The sequence below is a fragment of the Catharus ustulatus genome, chromosome 1 (genome assembly GCF_009819885.2).
Source record: "Catharus ustulatus isolate bCatUst1 chromosome 1, bCatUst1.pri.v2, whole genome shotgun sequence".
In the NCBI taxonomy this organism is placed as follows: Eukaryota; Metazoa; Chordata; class Aves; order Passeriformes; family Turdidae; genus Catharus; species Catharus ustulatus.
In genome coordinates, this window is record NC_046221.1 from 47,469,055 (window position 1) to 47,488,915 (window position 19,861).

Genomic DNA, 19,861 nt, shown 5'->3' on the forward strand with positions numbered 1-19,861 from the left:
AAATTATTATGTGAGTATTGTAACAATTCTGAATTTTACTGCTGGTGAAATCATAGTGTTTACAGGTTAACTAATGCTTTTGATTTCCCAGAACTCTATTAGCACCAGATTTTTTATATGATCACGTTAGAAATATCTTAAGCTAATAATTTTTAATTTTTTATCATTGCTTTGCAGTAATATTCAACACATGAGGAAACAGTTTGATGCATTAGGTCTGTCTTTTACATGGGAAAGGGTAAGATTTTCTTTTTAAAATGAATACAACTTTATTTTATTGTATGATGCAGCATTGAAACCATGGAATTTCACCATTTTATTTATGACCATACAGGCATCTTTGGCAGTGACCAGTTTAAGTTGTTAAACTGTAAAATTGTGATTTTTATCAGATTTCCCTAATTTTTGACATGCTGTTATAATCTGATAACATCTGTGTAGGATAATCTCTAAGGTCATTTTGATTTTGTATTTGCTTTTTCATCTCTTTGAAGTATCAATTTTCTGTATTAGAAATAAGTCAATAAACAGATATTTATGAAACAGCAATGTCTTTGTGCTAAAGTATGTGTATTTTGAGGAGTGCTGTTTTCAAAGCATATGTCAAGGGTTTAAAGACAGTAAATTGAAATGATGGCTTGGTTATGTTATTCCAAATTTTGAAGTATAAGCCTGCATTTTCATAGATGTTTATATCAGGATCATTTTGAAAACCAGAAATTTTACTTAAAACACTAATGCTTGAGAATCAAGTGTTCATCTTAAAAAACTTACCAGACACAATCAGACATAAGATAATGTCATTTTCCAGATAAAAAAGAAATTAGTGTTTGAAGCAATTGTGAGATTATTGCATTTACCAGTGAATCAGAATCAGTCACTACCTTTATATTCTTAGCAATAGCTGTTGCTTATCACCTTAATGTGATTTTGAATAGTGTGATGGAGATGCTAATCTCGGATTTTTATAGCAGTATTGTAGATCTGAAGAGGAAAAGCATTTGTTTTATGACAGTCTGAGACATGTCATCTGTTTTCTTTAATCATGAAGGTAAAGTTGTTTATTTGTATGTCATGTATTTAAAAAACCATTTTGTCATGTCTCATATATGGGAGGATTTTTCAGTATAGCCTTTTAAATAAGATTTAAGTTTTCATGGTAACTAGAAAAGTTGCTCTGAAAATAAAAGATTTGTTGTGGAAGCTTCATTGCACACATTCTTGACATCTAATGTTTAAAGCTGTTGATATCTCATTTTTTGTCTGTATGTGAAGTGCAGCAACCCTTGAGTGGAATTCTGTGTATAGGCTGCGTTATGGAACACACACATGAATACACACACGAGTTCAATGATGCAGGCTGCATTTCAAGAAAATTGAGAAAATGTATCTCTTGTGTATGAACTTCTGTTTGGCCCTTCCATCCTGAAGAACAGATGGAAAACTGGCAGTATTGAAAACCATGGAAAGAAGTCTAGGTATACAGCGAAGAATAATTTGTCATCTCTGTGCCTCTTTGAGAGTTACCTTCACAAGTAAACTTACTAGTAAAGTAAGAAATACCTACTTACTACTAAACTGTGTTTGGTTAATGAACTTTCAGGAATCTCTGAATACTTGTGGAAAGGGCTTTGATACTCTATTATTAGCTCCATTTATACTGCTGTTTAATTGTAATGCTTTAGAATGTTCTAGGGACACATAGTTGTGTTTTTGAAAAGTAAGAATTTAAAACAGCTGAAAAATGTTTCATGAAACACAATACATTTTGGAGTTTTCACTCCTTAACTTACGAGTTTTGCTTTACCTGGAAAGCCTGCCCTACTAACTGGAGTGAATGGTAGTCAAAGAAAGAGATATGTTTATTAATTGCAAATATCATGATGCCCAAAAAATTATGTGACCTCCAAATGCACAGATATTTGAACTGGCCATGAAAGAACAACCTGTGGAAATGGAAGGGCTAAGCTGTAGCAGGGTGTTTTACAGGCTGATAAAGCCTGCTTCTGTGCAGGACTCATTAGGCTGGGCAGAGCATCTTACTGCCTCAACTGTACTGCTCCTGGGCTAGTTCATGTGTCTTTGCACAGAAAAGCACTGTGCTGTGCAAGTGCTTATCTTAAAAGGTCTATTAATATTTTTTAAAAATTCTATTAAAAGAACTATTTGAGGTAAGGAGTATTTTTTAAATAGTATTCTATGCTTGTATGGCTCTAAATCAGTGGCGAACAAAATACTGTGACACAGCAAAATACCCACTAGTATTAGTGACTCCTATGAACAATCCAAGAAAAACAGATTTATATGGGTTGGTCTAATTAACCAAGACCATTACACAAAACAGGGACCTGTTTTAAATTTAATTTCATTGCTGTTGTTTAAATCTGCCTCTTTATTGTGCTACTGCATAGTACTTACCAAATAATGCTGGAGGGAGCCCATTCACCTAACTGAGATCCTTATTTTGTTGTGTGGTGAATTGCCTATTTGCGGTGTGAACCTTTTATGTTAACTTTCCCTGTCCACTGTGGCCAGCTTAGAGTATATGCTTAGATGATGGGAAGGAAACTTACATAAACTTTACATTTTACATATAGTAAGAGAGAAGTGGAAAAAAAAAATCCATTTTGAGTACCTAGTGCATATAGCTGTCCCAAAAAGTCTGCCTGCTTACAAAGTCACATCAGGTAGTCAAGAGATTTGTGTCCAGGAATATGAAGACTAGTTAAATCTCATTGCTTGATAAAATTATTATGAACAAATCCCAGTACACCTGCAATACTAGAAAATTCCTTTTATTTTTATGTGGGATTTTTTTCATTGTTCTCTTACAAATCAAAATGTGCAGGTATTTCTGTGTTGTAGCTGTCAGTGAACTTACTTATCTAGTAAGATATCATAAATAAAACATTATTAAAAGCTAATTAGATTATTTCAGTCAGGTTAAAAAGACACTTTAAAATTGCTCTCCTACACAGAAAATCTGTGGAAGTGAAAAATGAAATTGAATTCATAAAATAATTCTGTAAGTACTTTGCCTTAGAGTAGTTTTAATTACTAATGATTATGTGATTGTTTTATCTGAAATATGGAGGCATTTTAAATTAGAAGTATTATATTTGTAAATCACTTTGAAAATGGTGTGATTTTGGGGAGAGATTTTTTTAAAAATCTGTAAGTGAGAGAACATTTCTATTCTGAACATTTATGTTTCTCAGATGGAAGGTTGAAAAGCTGAAGTTAGGGCATGGAAAAAATGTCTCTAAGAGACATTAAAAACGCATGGAAAATTAAAAAATCTCCAACATTATGCTTTGGTTTTAAGATAACTATAATCTGAGCATTCCTGATTAACGGATTTTTCAAAAATACCACCCCAGACAATAGCGAACTGCCTGTCACTTCTTTGAAACATGATTTTCAAGGGAATTAGGCAATATAATTTTCAATGATTCATATCATCAGCTGCAAAAGATGAAGAGAATATAGCATTTTTCCTTTATTTTATTTAGGAGTGTCATCAGACTGAGTGCGTGCTCTGAGGAAGCCATCAGTTCACCACTGCTATTATCAATCTGTAACTTTCTCCTAGAAAGTAGCTCATTCTGGGAAGGTTTTTAGTAATTTCATGCATTTTGCATGAGACTAATGTTCCCCGTCTGCTCTGTACATTAAAAAAAATTAAATCTTTGCTTTATTTTCTTTGTGCAGATAATTTTCTGTTTAGTTTTGAAGTTGTGCATAAAAGCAACAGTAGATAATTACCTATGAAATTTTTTCTTATCCATGTACCATTGATAATCAGTGACCCTATTTATAATTAAATTTAAAAAAAAATAAACTGTTGATACAAGGCTACTTTTTTTTCAGAAAAGATATTCATGCTCCAAAATGTAGGCACTGTATGACATTTCTATTTGTAGCTAATAAAGCATATAACTAAGAGCCTTTAAAATACAAATATTCAAATTAATTTAGAAATGTAGGTTGGTGTACCTCTAAACCTCTGAAAATCAAGTAATTATACTTCTAGATTAGGTGGTGCATGCTTTTGAAAACCAAAATAGGCGGATAATTGATTGAAGACTGTTTTATCTTCCAAATAGATTTTGGAAAAAATCCATCCAGACTTTTTCTTCTCATCTCCCTTTAAAGAGGTGCAACATGCCTGTCTTCAGGACAGCATAAGACTGTACTAAAATAAATTTATTATTAATAAAGTGGGTAATTGCTTATCTCCAACCTGGTTATATGTTATTCATAAAGCCTGGTGGATCTTCAAAAAAAATAAATCTTTTCATGAAGGCTATAAATGTTACTTTTATTTTTTAAAAAATAGCTTGAAAGTAGCTTGGAGTTGTAACCTTCTTTAAAATACAAGCAAAAACAAGTTGTAAGGTCAGAGACTCATAACAGAAAATTGTCAGAAAGGAGCAGATTTAGAATAAATAGTGCATTTTAAAACACGGCATTTGAAAATTAGTTTTTCTTTTATTAAACACCCAGATCTTTTATCCAGATTGAGTTGTGGCTTTTTGTGCTGTTGTTACTTTTTTTAATGCAGGATTATTTATTATTGGTACCCTTATTTTTGGTAGTTGAAAGGGACTCTTTAAATCAGATTTTATAACAGTGAATTACTTTTTGACCTTTGCATGGACCCATTGTTTCCCATGTTGGAGTGATATCAAATCCAGATTGTAACACTACCATTTAATCTGTAACTGAGATTTGCAAAAATTTAATCTGTAACTGTTTATTTGCAAAAATAAACAAGTAACAAACCCCTCTGGTGTGGTGTTGCTAGGAACAAATTACTGTGCTGCAATAAATGGATTAAACAAGGTAGTTTTTGGTAAGGATAGGGGTCTTTCCTATGCCTTGGCCAGTATCTGCTCTTTTAAAAGCAAACCACCTTTATAGGTGATTTATTTTAATTGTTGTAATGAATTCTTTTAATGAAGGAGTGTCATTCCTGTAGGAATAAGGAACAGTAACAGTAACTGATGACAAAGATACATTTTAGTGAGAGTATCTGTTTAAAGCTGGCAAAAGTAAAAGGCCAAATGGATGGGGGGGAAGAGGAAGATGCTTTCCCTCCCATTTCATATTACCTTTTGAAATACTGAGGTGATGTGTGGTCACTAAATCTGTCACAGAGCACTGAAGAGCACATGCAGTGGACAGCTGAGCAGCATCTTATATATTTTTAGAAAAGTTCAATTTTCAGTAGGTATTTTATTTTTGTGAAAAATATGGTAATATCCTGTTATATATGTTCACTGTACTTCTTTATGGTATGGGGTTCTATATGTATGCTGTTATGCCAGTGCTCAGATCGCAATGTACATGTTTTGGCAGGGTGTAGTGGCTCCAGTATGCTATTTTTTCAACCCTTTTATGAACTCTTTTGTGTATTTCTGAGTTAAGATAGTTGTGTTAATGTTCTGCGGATCTTTGTTGTGCTTAGAGAGTAAAAATAGAGAGGTTAACATTTACAGTAATTTCACGATTATAAGCTGCACCATTTTGACTAAAATTTTGGTCCGAACCTGGAAGTACGGCTTATAATCAGGTGTGGCTTACATATGGACAAAGAATGAAAAGTTGTTGTTTTAGTTTGGAGGACAGGTGTCTGCTGAGAAAGGCAGGAACTTCTCTTTGAAATGGAGAATGTAAACCCCCTCCCTCCGAATTATTAGAATTTTGAAATGAAGGGGCTTTCAGGCAAAGATATGGGAATTAGGAATAACAGTTCTTTTCTAGGGAAATTAAAATAGAAATACAGTACTACAAAGAAACAAACTCCAAACTCTGACAAAGTCAGAGTACAACCTGACACCCCATCAGGCAGGGTGTTGATAGCAGTGCCTTTCAATGGTGGCTGCATCCTCCTAGAGTGACAGATGTGATTGAGTTGAAGCAGTGGTCCTGTAGAAGGTGCAGTTTTCCTCCGGAGTCCAGTGGTGATGTGGAGAAATCCAGTTTTCCTCTGGAGTCCAGTGGAAAAACGGGCTTCCTTAGTGTCCCAAAACCTCTGTTTTTATCTTTGTAAGAAATGTTGGGCTCTTCTCCCTGGCTGGAGCAACTTCCAATGGGATGAAGTAATTTTATCAGTCACACAGTGGGACTCAATGGGCCATTAGCAGAAAATGACTTACTGGAAGAATGATGAATTGTGAAAATATAAAGAATAATGCCCCGCCTGGCTTCAGTGGATGGCCCATTAGCAGAATATCTGGCGTTGAGATAAGGATCACCTCCCCCACCCTCAATACATAGTGATAGAGTAGATACCTTTTATCACACTCTGTAATTTAACCCGAGACAGTTGCCAACACTCAGATGTGCGGCTTATAATCAGGTGCAGCTTCAAATCCTGAAATTACTGTACCTTAATTTAAGCATGATGGCAGCCTTGGTAATAGAAACTTTTAGTCAGACATCATTCATTTAATCAAGGTCAGTGTTATAGATAATAACCGAATCAAGTCGAATTAAATAGCAAAGCAGCAATTTTTATTTTTGCGACCGAAAATACGGTCCTGGGAAGCCACAAGTGAAAACACGACAGCGCCGAGCCCGGGGTCGGCACTGGGTGGACACACGCTGATCTGATCTCTACCGCATCAGATCCCCCTGTGTTCACCCTTTGCCATCGCAGAGAGTCCAGCTTTATACAGTTTTTCCTGGCCTGAGGCGAGAATTTCCTTTGTTTCTGCTGCAGATTCTCATATTTAGATTAAATCTTTTTTCTGGTGCTACCCTGGACAAAGGTCTTTCCTGCATGTTGATGAAGGCTGTTTCTGCTCTGCATTGATGTGTAATTTTCCTTGGGAGTGCTTACGGGAACCAGCGGAGGTGATCTGATGTGTGGTACTTAACAGGTCCTTCTCCCGTCCGTTGTGGAGATCGCTGAGCTAGGTCTGTTGATATGCTAATTACGGCCGTTGTCTATGGCCCCGGGTGCTTGGTGTTTTAAGGTTCTTTTTACTTCATTTTATTTCATACAATCCTTTTATATAAACACGAATTATAACATATATCACAGTCAGTAACTGGAATACACAGAAAATTATTTATAACAGTATATCTTACTGTGTTAAATGATTGGGAAAAAACCCACCAAAACACATTTCAAGATTGGCGAGAGTTACTGGCTTGTCTTCAGCAGCTCATTTCACTTGGTAGTTTTCCTGGTTTAAGGGGACAGTATTGCCAGGAAAAGGAAATTCAGGAACTCTCAGGCAAAAAAAGGTATGGGTTTGGAATAACAGTTCTTTACTGATATATTTATAAGACAAACAAAAACAGCATCAACTATATGAAAGAAAAAAAACAGTGACAGAACAGAACGGAACTCAGTCCCAGTCCTTTTTTTTCAGTCACCGATGCCCCTCCTCGTCCACACAGTCCGATGGAGCAGGGCAGGCGGCCTCTCAGTCGCAGTGGCTGCAGAAGCAGGGGGAGCGAGGCGGCAGCGGCCGTCCCAGGTGGAAGAAGGGTGAGGGAAGAACTTGCTCACCGTGAGTGTCCCAGTTCTCAGTTGTTCAGAGGAAGCAGGAAGCTTTAGCAGTCCGAGTCCAAAGGAGCCTACTCTCACCACGGAGAAGAAACAACCTCTCTCCTCCGCTGGCGAGCTGCGAGTGTCCTCCTACTCACTCACCCGAAGGACAAAAACAGGACTCCACCTTTCCCTAATGGAGCCATCGGGCTGGTTCAGCCATTCCTTTGTCTTCAGCTCTTAACGACTAATAGGGGAGCAATCCCAGCTAGCTTAACATAATAATGGGAAAAATTTCTAAACCTCACCAGCGCACAACAGTAGTGATGTAATTTCTCTTCCTTCATTAACTTGAAATGTTACTCCAAACCTTCATGGTTATAAAATTAAATTCTGAGCTTGAGTGATCTTTTTGCATCTCAGTGACCACGCAGCAGATTTTTTTTTTTTCAGTGATACAGTCTGCTGCATTTCTTTCTAAGAAATGTCTATTTACTCCTTGTGAGAGAGCATGTATGTGGATTCTGTGCCTAGGAGTTAGCTTGTATCTTGTAACTCAAGCTTGCATGGCTTATAACATGCTTGCTTAGATTGGGAAATGTAATCTTTTAGTTTCAGTTGACACACATCTGCTCTTCAGGGCCAAAAGGACTAATCTTCATTCACTTTTCTATTTTTATTTGACACCTCACTTTTGTTGTCCTATCTACTTACCTATTGCTCACATAATCTTGTATTGTACTGAAAGCGATTGTGCCTCTTCTTTTGTATGTCTGATACTCCAGTGATGAAATTGTTTCCTGTGGTGGCATTGCACTGGCAGGAGAACTGTTTTCACTGTGTGAAGAAGCAGGGGTGGGGAACTCTTAAATGTGTTTAGTTGCAGATATGGAAATCAGATTTTATCAAGTCACATTTTTTTTAGTGCAGAGTAAAGGGTTTTAATCAAACAACTGTTTTTCATTACTAGGTCTTCACATGCTGAGCTGAAAACTTGCCATTAAATGTCTCTTTTTGAACTTGAAAGCCTCTTATACACACTTTTGAGGCGCATTTATTCAAAGGTCATATTAATTGTTAAAAGCAGTATTTCAGCACTGGAATATAAAGTTCAAAACAACTAGAATATAAAGTTGTATAAAAAGAATAAAAATTTTCTGCTAGAGCATTTCAGATGTCATTTGAGTAGCAGGTGATACAACAGGAGTTGTGTGTAGTAGGAAGCTAGGATGATAGGAAAGCCCACATGAAAGACATTTCACATTTGGAGCTACACCTGATGCTTGATAACTACTCCAAATGGAATAAATTTTATCAGTGACTTACTTTTTATCAGTAACTTTAAAATCAAGAAATGCTCATATTAATTTGAAGTTTGGTGTAGAAACCATTTTCCACTTGAAGCAGGTATGTGGGTTTCCATTGCACCTGTGAAACCTGTGTGTTGGGAAAGCAGGGAGTCTGTAATGATGGAATCTGTTAGTTGTCATTGCATATTAAGATGCTTATTTTAAGTTAGGGTTTTTTAAGAACAAACATTTAAAATATGGAGCTTCATAAGCAGTTGGTAAGCAGCTTGTTTTTTAATTATCAGAGTTCACTAAAAACGTAGCAAATATTTTCAAGTTTTAAAAAAACTGTCATTATATTGTTGCTTGCTGTTCTGTTAACTCCCATTCTTCCCTCTTATGTTGTCTTTTATTTTTATCTATCCTTATTTCCTTCATAACCATCCTTCTCATTTGTGGCTTTTATATCTCATTTTTTCCATACTTTAACCTAGAGCATCCTCCTAATTTGAGCTCCCTTGCTTTTTGGAACAGTTGCTTATTTCACCTTTGAATGTGCGATCTCCTTCCCAAGTCTTTCATATTGAAATTCAGATCTTACCTTGTATTCCATCCTGTCTGCCCTGCATGATCTGTCTGCCAATAGCTTGGGTTCCTCAGCACTGTTTCACTGTCCTCCTGCACCCACAGTTTCAGCTGTAACCTCCTTGCTTTGACTGCATTACATCAGCCAGTTCCCTGCTGCCTCTGAGCATCGACAGCCTCTGCTCCTGCTTCTCATTGCTGGGCAGCAGTGGAAGAGGCAACCTGGCTAGGAGGGCTCTTTGAGAGAAGCCTACTTTTTTTCTGGTTTTGCTGTTTCCTTGCAGCTATGATCACTCCTATTCATCTGCTGTTCTTACATCTATCAGCTTTTGTCATACAGAGTTTTATATCTCATGTTAACAGGTAAACTTTTCCCTCTGCATTAGACCCACACAAAGCCCATGCTCTCTGGTTTTGTGTACAGGTGAATATCACTCGTTGTAAGCACATGAATACATGCATGAATGTTTGTGGGATATGTTATACACTCCTGTGTTAATTGTTTACATTAAAACAGTGTATGAAAATACTAAGAATAGTTTCAGAAATTTTTATTTTATTTCATTTCTACAGGAGGTAACCACGTGCTTACCAGAATACTACAAATGGACACAATATCTCTTTCTTAAGCTTTTTGAAGCTGGGATAGTGTATCAAAAAGAGGTAGGTACAAATGTTGAGCTTCAATATTTTGCTGCTACACTAATTTAGTGTCAGTGGCACATTTCTGGATTGTCCATTCACAGTCATAAAGTAATTGTGCTCTGTTAGTTTTAAATCACTCTAAAATAGAAGTAATTCTATATATAACAGAATTTACTGTGTAACGGTTTATAACTAACTAACTAACATGAATGGCCATTGTAGCAAGTCAAGTCAGAAGTGTTTATTGTCAGAGATTTGCAATGAAGTGCGGGATCAGAATATAGCTTTTTTTATTTCCTGACTTTAATATTAAATTTTCTAGATTTTATCATCCCTCTTAGAAATATATGACGTGGGGGTCATTTGAAGTCTCTTCAGGAGTGAGATTATTTGCCTGTATAACATTACTGTAATACTGTTTCAGAATTTATGGGTTTGGATAGGGTAATTGGAGATTAGGTGCATAACCATCCTTTTCCTGAACCCTATTTGTGATCTCCAAAATACTGAAGAAGTATTAGGTTTCATAAGACTATCACAGCTGTTCATCAGTTACCACTACATTTACAAATTATAATATTTTGTAAATAACATGTATCTGGCTGTTTGAAAAGTGAAGCTTTCAGTTATTTTTTAAACACAAGGTGAAACAAAGATGTTGAATGAGCAGTCCAGCAAGCTCTCTATATAGCCAAGGCTGAATCCAGAAAAAGAGATTGATGGTGAAAGGTAGAATTTAGGATGGTAGGGTGTTACTAAGCTATTTCTCCTACTTGCATTTTTATTCAGAGATCTTAAATGACAACCAGCAAAACCCCTCAATGTTTGATATATACTAGCATGCAGGATTGGGATTTGGTTGTTGGTATTTTTTTATTCCATAATTATTTTTTTCATGTAATAAAAAAAATTGAATCCTCTAACTTTGTTATAACAAATCTATTTTTATCTGTGAATTTTCTTGACAAGTGAACCCAGGTGAATCTGAAAAGTGTAAGCTTGCTGCTTCATTCAAAGCAGGGATGATATACAAAATAAATTTTGCATTCAGACTCCAAGTACTCTGGGATCCTGGAGGAGTTTGGATACCAGTGATTGAATCTACATGCAACTTCCATCTGTTTTCAAGTCAAGGATCAGTCTGAGGACTTAAATCAGCATCTGTCAACCTGTAGGGGATGTAATCTCTGGTGGATATGAACCAGTTGCTTTTTGGCAGGAAACAGATGGCAGAAAAAACCCATAACCCTGGGTCTTTTTGAATACAGTAATTTCACGAATACAAGCCGCACCAATTTGACCAAAAGTTTGGTGGAAACCCGGAAGTGTGGCTAATATTCGAGGGCGGCTAATACATGAACAATATTCTAAAAGCTGCCAACACGGAAGTGAGAGCCCGCGGCAGCCCCAAGCCAAGCTGGAGCCCGGCCGGCCCCGGCTGAGGTGGGAAAGCCTGGCAGAGGCGGGGCCAGCAGTGTGGGGGGCGGGCGGCAGAGCCTGAGCCAGCAGGGCAGGGCAGGGGGGGCGGCAGAGCCCGGGCCAGCAGGGCGGGGGAGCCTGGGAGAACTGGGGCTAGCAGTGCAGGGGAGCATGGCAGAAGCAGGAAGCCCGGCGGGTGGGGCTGCCTGGCAGCGGGGGAAGCCCAGCAGAATCAGGGCCAGCAGCGTGGGGGAGCCCGGCGGTGCAGGGGCCTACAGTGCTGGCCAGGGTGAGCAAACGCGGCGATGGTGCAGACGGGAGGGGGCGACCGGCGAACCTGGCGGCGGCCGCCCCGCCGGCAGAGCCTGGCAGCGGCGGCAGCCCTGCCGGCTGGGCGAGCAAACACGGCGCGGGGTGGCCGGCGTGCCTGGCAGCGGCGACGGCGGCTGGCCCGCCGGCAGGGCGAGTAAACTTGGCAGCGGGGCGGCCGGCGTGCCTGGCAGCGGCGGCGGCGGCTGGCCCGCCGGCAGGGCGAGTAAATGCAGCAGCGGGGCGGCTGGCGTACCTGGCAGCGGCGGCGGCGGCTGGCCCGCTGGCAGGGCGAGTAAACGCAGCAGCGGGGAGGCCGGCGTGCCTGGCAGCAGCGGCTGGCCCGCCGGCAGGGCAAGTAAACGCAGCAGCGGGGCGGCTGGCGTGCCTGGCAGCGGCGACGGCGGCTGGCCCGCTGGCAGGGCGAGTAAACGCAGCAGCGGGGTGGCCGGAGTGCCTGGCAGGGGTGGCGGGCCCGCCGGCAGGACGAGCAAACGCGGCAGCGGGGCGGTGCTGACGGGAGAGGGGGACCAGCGAGCCTGGCGGCGGCGGCAGCCCTCCGGCCGGGCGAGCAAATGCGGCAGCAGGGCAGCCGGCGTGCCTGGCAGCGGCGGCGGCGACTGGCCCGCTGGCAGGGCGAGCAAACGCGGCAGCGAGGCGGTGCTGACGGGAGAGGGGGGCCAGTGAGCCTGGCGGCGGCTGCAGCACCACCCGGCCAGCCCCGTCGGCAACCATGAGCGGGCCGAGCCTTCCTGGCCCCGCCCCGAGCCAGTAAAGCCCGCTATGCCGCGATCCTGTTACTAATTGGCCAATTTGTGAAAGCTGCGCACGGATTCTCGCTACGAACGAAAGTGCAGCTAATATTCGGGGTGCGGCTTATCTATTGACAAAGACAACAACATTGTCGAGGCACTGGAAGTGCGGCTTATACTCCGTGCGGCTTGTATTCGTGAAACTACTGTAGTCATATATACTTAAAGCATGTATTTGTCTCATTTTGTCAGTGTATCTGCAGTATTAAGCACAACTTGAAGTCTTCTGTATTAGTTTCATTTTGGGTACAAGAGATAATTCATAGCCTTACTGTTACAATAGGAATAAGGCAAGTAGAACGTTAGCCTGTTTAATGCTTTGTTCCAAGAGTGTGCGTGTCTGACCAGAAATTACCCTGGCAGGGAGACGCAGGCTCAGTATGTCCAGGAGTTGCAATTACAGAGGATTAACAATGTCTGAGTGCTGCAGCATCCATAGAGGGCACCTTTATTCGTTATAGTAAAATCCTCCCTTTTTCCTGCAGTACTTATCTCGACAATATACTGTGGAGGTTATTGACCTGGCCAGATGTAGTGTCTCACTGCAGTTAATACCGACCCTGACTCTGTTACTTTGATTAGGTACCTGTAATCCGTAGTGGACCCAGAGACAGGCAAGCCTGGAGATAGATACTTACACTTCAGAAACCTGAAGTTAAACAAAATGAAGTCTATTTTAAAAGCATATGGTCTAAATCAGCATAGTGAGGAGAAATTAGATAATTGGTGTGCTCTGAACACTCCTGCACTGAGCTTTTTTTGTGTAGATGACTTTTAGCAGCTTCCTGGGGTCATAGTTTCAGAGTCTGTCATTGTCAAGAAGTTGCCTTTGTGAGGTACAAGCAGGAACTAAAGATTTCATTTATTAACCAGGTTCTAGATATTTGTCAAAAGTCTGTGTGATGTGAGGTGGAAGGAATGTAACTTAAAAAATTCAAAGGCAAGGCCTTTCAGTTAATGATTTCTTAAATGCACGTTTGCTTTATGTTTTGCAGGATTTATTTAGATATAGCCTCATGAGTTGTTACAGGTAGATTTGTTATGCTAAATAATTATATAATCATTTCAGTTACCTTCTAAAATTTTCACCATAAATTTGAAATACCATCAAATTAGAAATGGTATTTTTTTCTCACCTTTGAGTCACAACCAGTTTAAAACAAGCTTATGCTAAGACCACTTTATGCAACTACCTTTTTATTACTTCTCAATATTGTTTGATTTATCTCTCTTTAGGTGTAACTTTAACTTTGTGTGGAGTTTTTTCAGAACTTCATAAATTAAAAGATCATTACTTTAGAGCCACATTCATAATGTGTGTTATTATTACTGAAGAAGCTGTATTTTCTGGAATTCTGGAAAATAGGTTTGTAATAGTGGAATATATTGATTTCTTTTATTTCCCAATGAATTTTCATAAGCCTTTTACAAAATCTGGTGTGGTATTATTGGTTGGTAATAGATAAAAGGTAGGCAACAAGTAAAAAGTTTACATTCAAATCTAAATCCACAGAAGCTTCATTTGAAGGCAAGTTTCAATTTATGATTTAATAACTTTCATTCATTTCATGATAATAAATGTTTTATAAATCAGTGTAGTCAGACTTTGTGCTCACACAGTTGTGAGCAGTATTTCTAAGCAAAAGGATCCCTGCATCTTTCTTTTAGCTCTCCTCATTATAAGATTTGTAAAGTGGTTATATTATTTACCATTTGTAAGAATATGTAGTATACTTAAAAGGAAACAATATTAGCTGTTTGGAAAGTGGTCAGAAGGTGATCAATGATAGATAAGATATAAAGTACTATATAAGTACAGTTACTAATTTTTTTTATTGAGATTCAAGTCCTCCCCATACCCAAAGAAGTAATTTGAATTTTTAAAAAAATGTTTAATGTATTAGATCTCTATGGAACTGTAGCTACTGCTTTTCAGTCAGACTGATTTAGCTTTAATACTAAATACAATTCAATATAATAGATTGCTCTATTGCTTTGATTAATTTTTTTTTCTTTCTGTTCATTTTTTCAAGTCAATGTATAGCATTTAATGCCAGTTTTGGGTGGGATTATTTTGTGATCTTAGATCCCTTTTGATAAGTGATCAGTAAAATTGTTCAACACTGGAGGAGGGTGAGTTTGATTTTTGCTCCTTTCCCAGTATGTTATGTCTGGTATTTCAGTTAACTTAAATGCTCAAAATACAAGGTTTGTGGAGTTGAACACCGACATTTATTTCACTTTACAGATTTTCACTTAATGCATTTGTATTGATAAGGAAAGAGGATTCTGAAAGTAATTCACATAGTTGACAGAAGTTAGTTACATGCAGATAATATCAACTCTTTCACTTAAAATATAGTTGACCACTGTAATATTTCTTTGTGATTCTGTCCTCTTGAGTTGGACATCCTTGTTTACTCATCCCCCTCAGTCTGACTCAACACTTTCGGATTAGTAGTGAAGAACTTTTAAGCATCAGACTATGTTGTTTGCAGTATAGTCAATTGGAACACACACTTATATATTACAGCCAAGCAGTCAGTTGTCAGCCTATCCTGCTAGCATGATTAGTCTAGACAAACCTTTCCAACTGCATTTTTGGGTCTTTTGAGTTCTGAGAAGATGAATGTTCAAAACTTTTCCGGCTGAGTCGATGTTGTTGATTCAAACAGATGTTTTAAAAATATAGAAAACTCAGGTAAACTTTCAAGGTATGCTTCTGGATAATTAATTTGCCATCTGTAAAGTAAAACTATGCTTTTTAACTAGCTGGTGAAAGTATTTTTTCTTCCTGCAACTTTTTTTTAGGCCTTGGTTAACTGGGATCCAGTGGATCAGACTGTTCTAGCTAATGAACAGGTGGATGACAATGGTTGCTCATGGCGTTCAGGAGCAAAAGTGGAGCAGAAATACCTCAAACAGTGGTTTATCAAGACAACTGCTTATGCAAAGGTATGAGAATAGTTTTTGGAAATCATGGTAGCACTTCAAAGAGGAGACTTTTTGTCCAGAAATCTTAGCTGAATATTGTCTTTTATACATACATGTTTGAATAATATGTAATTTCATAATAATATGTGTGATCTGTCCCTGTGTACGTGTGTATATTAAAATTATTGCCCCTGAAGTCCTTCTTTTCACCTCTTTAAGAATTGTAGGTAACTAGTGTGGGATGAAATTTTGAAGAAATCAAAAGGCATAAATTAGAGGTGAATTAATGAATTGTGCATTTGCACATTAGCATCCTGTATTCACCATCAAGTGAATATGCTTTTCTTTTGAGTGTAGAGCTGTGCAAAACTTGTTTGCCAGATCAACCTATTGGATTTGTGAGCATTTTATAAGCAATGGAGTACAACCTATCACCTATCATTTGGTTCCATCTGCGTCTGCACCATAGTTCTTTACGTTTAGCTGCTTTTTGTTGAAGATTCATCTGGACCTTCTGCTTCACTTCATACTCTACTTGATTATCTGTTATTTAAAAAGGCTTTCAAATTATTTAAACATCCTTTTTCTTAGGAACTCTTGTTTTGATTGTTCTGGGACAATGTAGTTTCACTTAGGAATTCCAAACAAAAGTATTGGCTTTATGCTCTCTGAGATGAAAGTATCAGTATCTTGTTGCATTTAGGTGAGGTTTTTATTCCCTCTGGGTGTTCTGTGTATTGAGACTTCAAGTACAGATTGAGAAAGTTGCTCCCAGAAAAATATTAAAAATTCATCTTTGATCCTTTTCCCAAGTCCCACATTCAAGAAACTAAATTTCCACTATCATCCAGGGAGAAGTCTGTGTCTCTCTCTAGGTCTGTTCATAACAAAGAGAAAAGCTTTAGATATCCTGCCTGGTGCTTTGATTCTTCATACACGGAGAGGTACTTGAGATATATGTTTTTTGATTGTGCTACCTGTTCTGGCAGTAAAGGGCATTTGCTGAAGGAAAAATGGAATGTGTCTGCACCATCACAAAATAAACACAATGTTCTGAGCTTTTATTTCCCCAGTTCCTTTGTCACAAGATTTCATTATGACCTTTGTGATATTTTAGGGTCTACCCCAACTCACTGTTTCTCTCAGTTTGAGGCTGGTGCTCCATTAGATTTTCTGTCTTTGCTGATAGGTCTTTTGTCTATGGTCTCTATCCAGATTGTGGGAAGCAATGGTTGGTATTTCTGGTCTGTATCCATGCTGGTACCCAATTACAGTAATTTCACGACCATAAAGTGCACTGGATTATAAGGCGCACTTCCGGGTGTCAGCAAATTTCTGAACTTTTGCCAATATCTAAGGCGCACCGGACTATAGGACGCACTTTTTTTTTGCAACAAAGATCCACCCCCAGCTCCCCCAGCGTGGTTGCTGGCCAAGGCCCTGCCTCCACCCAGCAACCATGGGCCCCCGGGCCCGCCTGTACCCAGCAGGAGTGGCACCACGGGCCCCCAGGCCCCCCTGCACCCGGCAGCCACGGGTCCCTGGGCTTGCCTGCATCCGGCAGCTGCGGCCCCACAACCCTGCCTCCACCCGGCACCCATGGGCCTGCCTCCACCTGGCAGCCGTGGCCCTGCTGGCTCCCCCCACAGCTTGCGGCTCACACTTCCGGGTTGGCAAATCTCGGAACTTTGTCCATATATAAGGCACACTGGACTATAAGGCGCGCTTCCAGGTTCAGGCCAAAATTTTAGTCAAAAGGGTGCGCCTTATAGTCGTGAAATTACTGTACTTATATCCCTTTAAAAGGGGTGAATTAGCCATAAAATTTTACTCATCGAGACCAAAAGACATGACTGAGGAGCTTTTCAGTAACCTTGAAAACACCCTTGGTTTGTGGGATTATTACTTCTTGTTCATTATTCACCCTCCACAAGGAAGGATTTCTCTTTTGTATTTAGTCTCTTACCTGAGAAATGCTGTTACAGGAAAAGCACAATCTCTTAGGCAGATCACATTTCCATCATGTCATTCCCCAGTAAACAGGCTTATCTTATGATAACAAGGCACTTTTGCTTCCACAGCACCCCCTCATCTTCCCCCCAAAGATGTCACCTTAGGACACTGCCTTATTCCTTACCTACATGAAGGGCAAATGTGCAAGGGACCTTTTGTTCTTGAACATCTTAGTGACATGAATAAGAGTTGTTTCTGCTTTTCATTTCGGGAAGAACACTTGTATCAACTCCTACAAAATCTTAAAGCATTGCTACAAAGTGCAGTTGAGTACTCTACAGATTTCTGTGAAGGTTTCCCAAAATTTTGTTCTGTTTGTGATTGATATTCTGTAGGCTCTGTGCTACCGATACAACCAGATCAATGAATGATGCCATACTGCTTCCAGCTCAAGTGCTTTGGCAAGCATTACTTTCATGTTCTCCCACTTCTTGTACAGTGACAGATGCTAGCAAGAATCAGCAGGTGGTTTGGATTTTCCATTTTACTCACCCTCCACTCAGTCCTATTTTTGTTGCTGCAGTTCTTTTTAAACTGTCTCACTCTGCTTCTTTTGGCAAGGCTTTTAAACATTTGGTTGTAGAGAGGGGAAAATAACTCCTCGTCCTCCCCCCAAACCTTGAAATAAAAATAGCGGCTTACCAGGCTCTGCTCTATGAAGTCCAATATTAGGTAGTAGATGGATTTCATGCTTGAAAGATTAAGACAAACAAAGTCCCTTTTTTGGTGTTTCTTTTGCTTTTGAGTTGCAAGAGACAAGATAACATAGCATGTTGTGGTTTACCTTCTGAAGAAGTCTGTTTTGACCATACAACTCTGAATGGCCCATGGACTGCAAGCCTCAATTGAAGACAGTCCACTGGACAGGAGATTGGATCTGAGCTAGTAGTGGCCAAATATTTCAGTCCCTTAGAAACTCTGTGTGCATACTGACATAATAAGGAAGCTTCACATTAGTGTTCTGACAGGAGCCAAATTACAGATTTGAAATGCCACAACTTTGGCTTCTCTTTCTGAATAATTTGACTAATTATCCTCAAAACATCCTTACTCACATTTCTTTATTCCTTATGGTAGTCATGCCAGTACTTCTCCAGGAGTGGTAAGAGCCGTGAATCCTTCCTCCTAAGTCTGTTTCTTTTGTCCCCTTTTTCTTTGGATTCAGGCTGTTTACAGTTGTTCTGAATCCATATTGTCCTGTATTGTTGAATACCCTGGTTACAACAATCACTCTTCCTAGCCTATTCCTCAAACCTTCTTCCTCATCTCTTTTCAGAAGCTTTTGACAGGAGAATGGGCTCCAGAGGGAGCCCATTTATTGGCAGGAGAACATTTACCTTTATCATTTACAGAAGTTTTTCTCTTGGGAGTGGAGGGTCCGGATTACACGGAGCTAGTCCTAGTAGATGTGGAGGATAAAGACATATCTTTAACTTAAAGAAGCTAAAGATCTTTAATTGCTAATACAATTTCAAGATGATAACATTGGTGGTGATGATACCTTCACTTCAACAGGGGGGATTATTTCATTTCTTCTGATTTTGAATGTACTTATTTCCATAAAGAGATTTTCCTGACTTACATAATGGACCAGAACCACTACCAGTACAGCTTTGTTTTCCTGAAATTCTTTGCAGTTCAGAGACTTCAGATATTTGTGCTTCTAATGATAAATTAGTACAGCAGTTTGGTTCTTTATGGATCTCACTTCCCTTTTTTGTCAGTTGTGTGATAATTCATGTGCCAGACTCCTGTAAAAGGGAAATCTGAGGGGACATTATAAAAGTCTGTAATGGGCCTGAGGATTTCAAATCCATGGTCAAATTGTTTTCCATTAGACACTAACAGAAATAGAAACTTGCCCTTTCGGATCTTGTCTAGTCCTGAGTCTTTTAGTCCCCATTTCTGATTCAGTTGTTGAACATCTGTCCAATTCTGGTTTTTTAAATGTGTCCAGAAGATTAAGACAAGATGGTGTCAGGTGTGTAGCATGGTCAAAATCATTGGGACTGAAGATCTATGTTTTCTGTCAGTATAGAGCAACATTTAGGTCTTTGAGCTGTACTGCCAGAATGTGTATCAGAACACACATGGCCCTTTATTTCCTCACAGTTTGGACAAGTTCACAGGCACAGAGCAGATTTAATTCTTCCTTGTGCGAGATATTTTTTCCTAGGTTTGGAAAAAGGTAGAGAGCTAAGTGGATCAGACTTTCAGTGAGCTGTATAACTAGATTTCTGCTACCACTGAAGTTGCACTCCTATTTTGAAATTAAAAAATTGGAAGGGACTAATAGACTATCTGAGAGTAGCTTAATCCTTACCCCTTTTCAGGAAGACTTGTATTTTTTT

General features: G+C 39.3%; 1 protein-coding gene across 4 annotated transcripts in view; it reads left to right on the plus strand.

The window, feature by feature from the left end:
* The window catches only part of LARS2 (leucyl-tRNA synthetase 2, mitochondrial), a 98,038-nt gene that overhangs the window by 16,051 nt on the left and 62,126 nt on the right, over positions 1-19,861 (plus strand). For all 4 annotated transcript variants that reach the window (XM_033081915.1, XM_033081923.2, XM_033081930.1 and 1 more), the window contains exons 5-7: positions 178-238; positions 9,952-10,041; positions 15,375-15,518. In XM_033081915.1, coding sequence (XP_032937806.1) covers positions 178-238; positions 9,952-10,041; positions 15,375-15,518 — 295 coding nt within the window. The remainder of the gene's footprint in view (positions 1-177; positions 239-9,951; positions 10,042-15,374; positions 15,519-19,861) is intronic.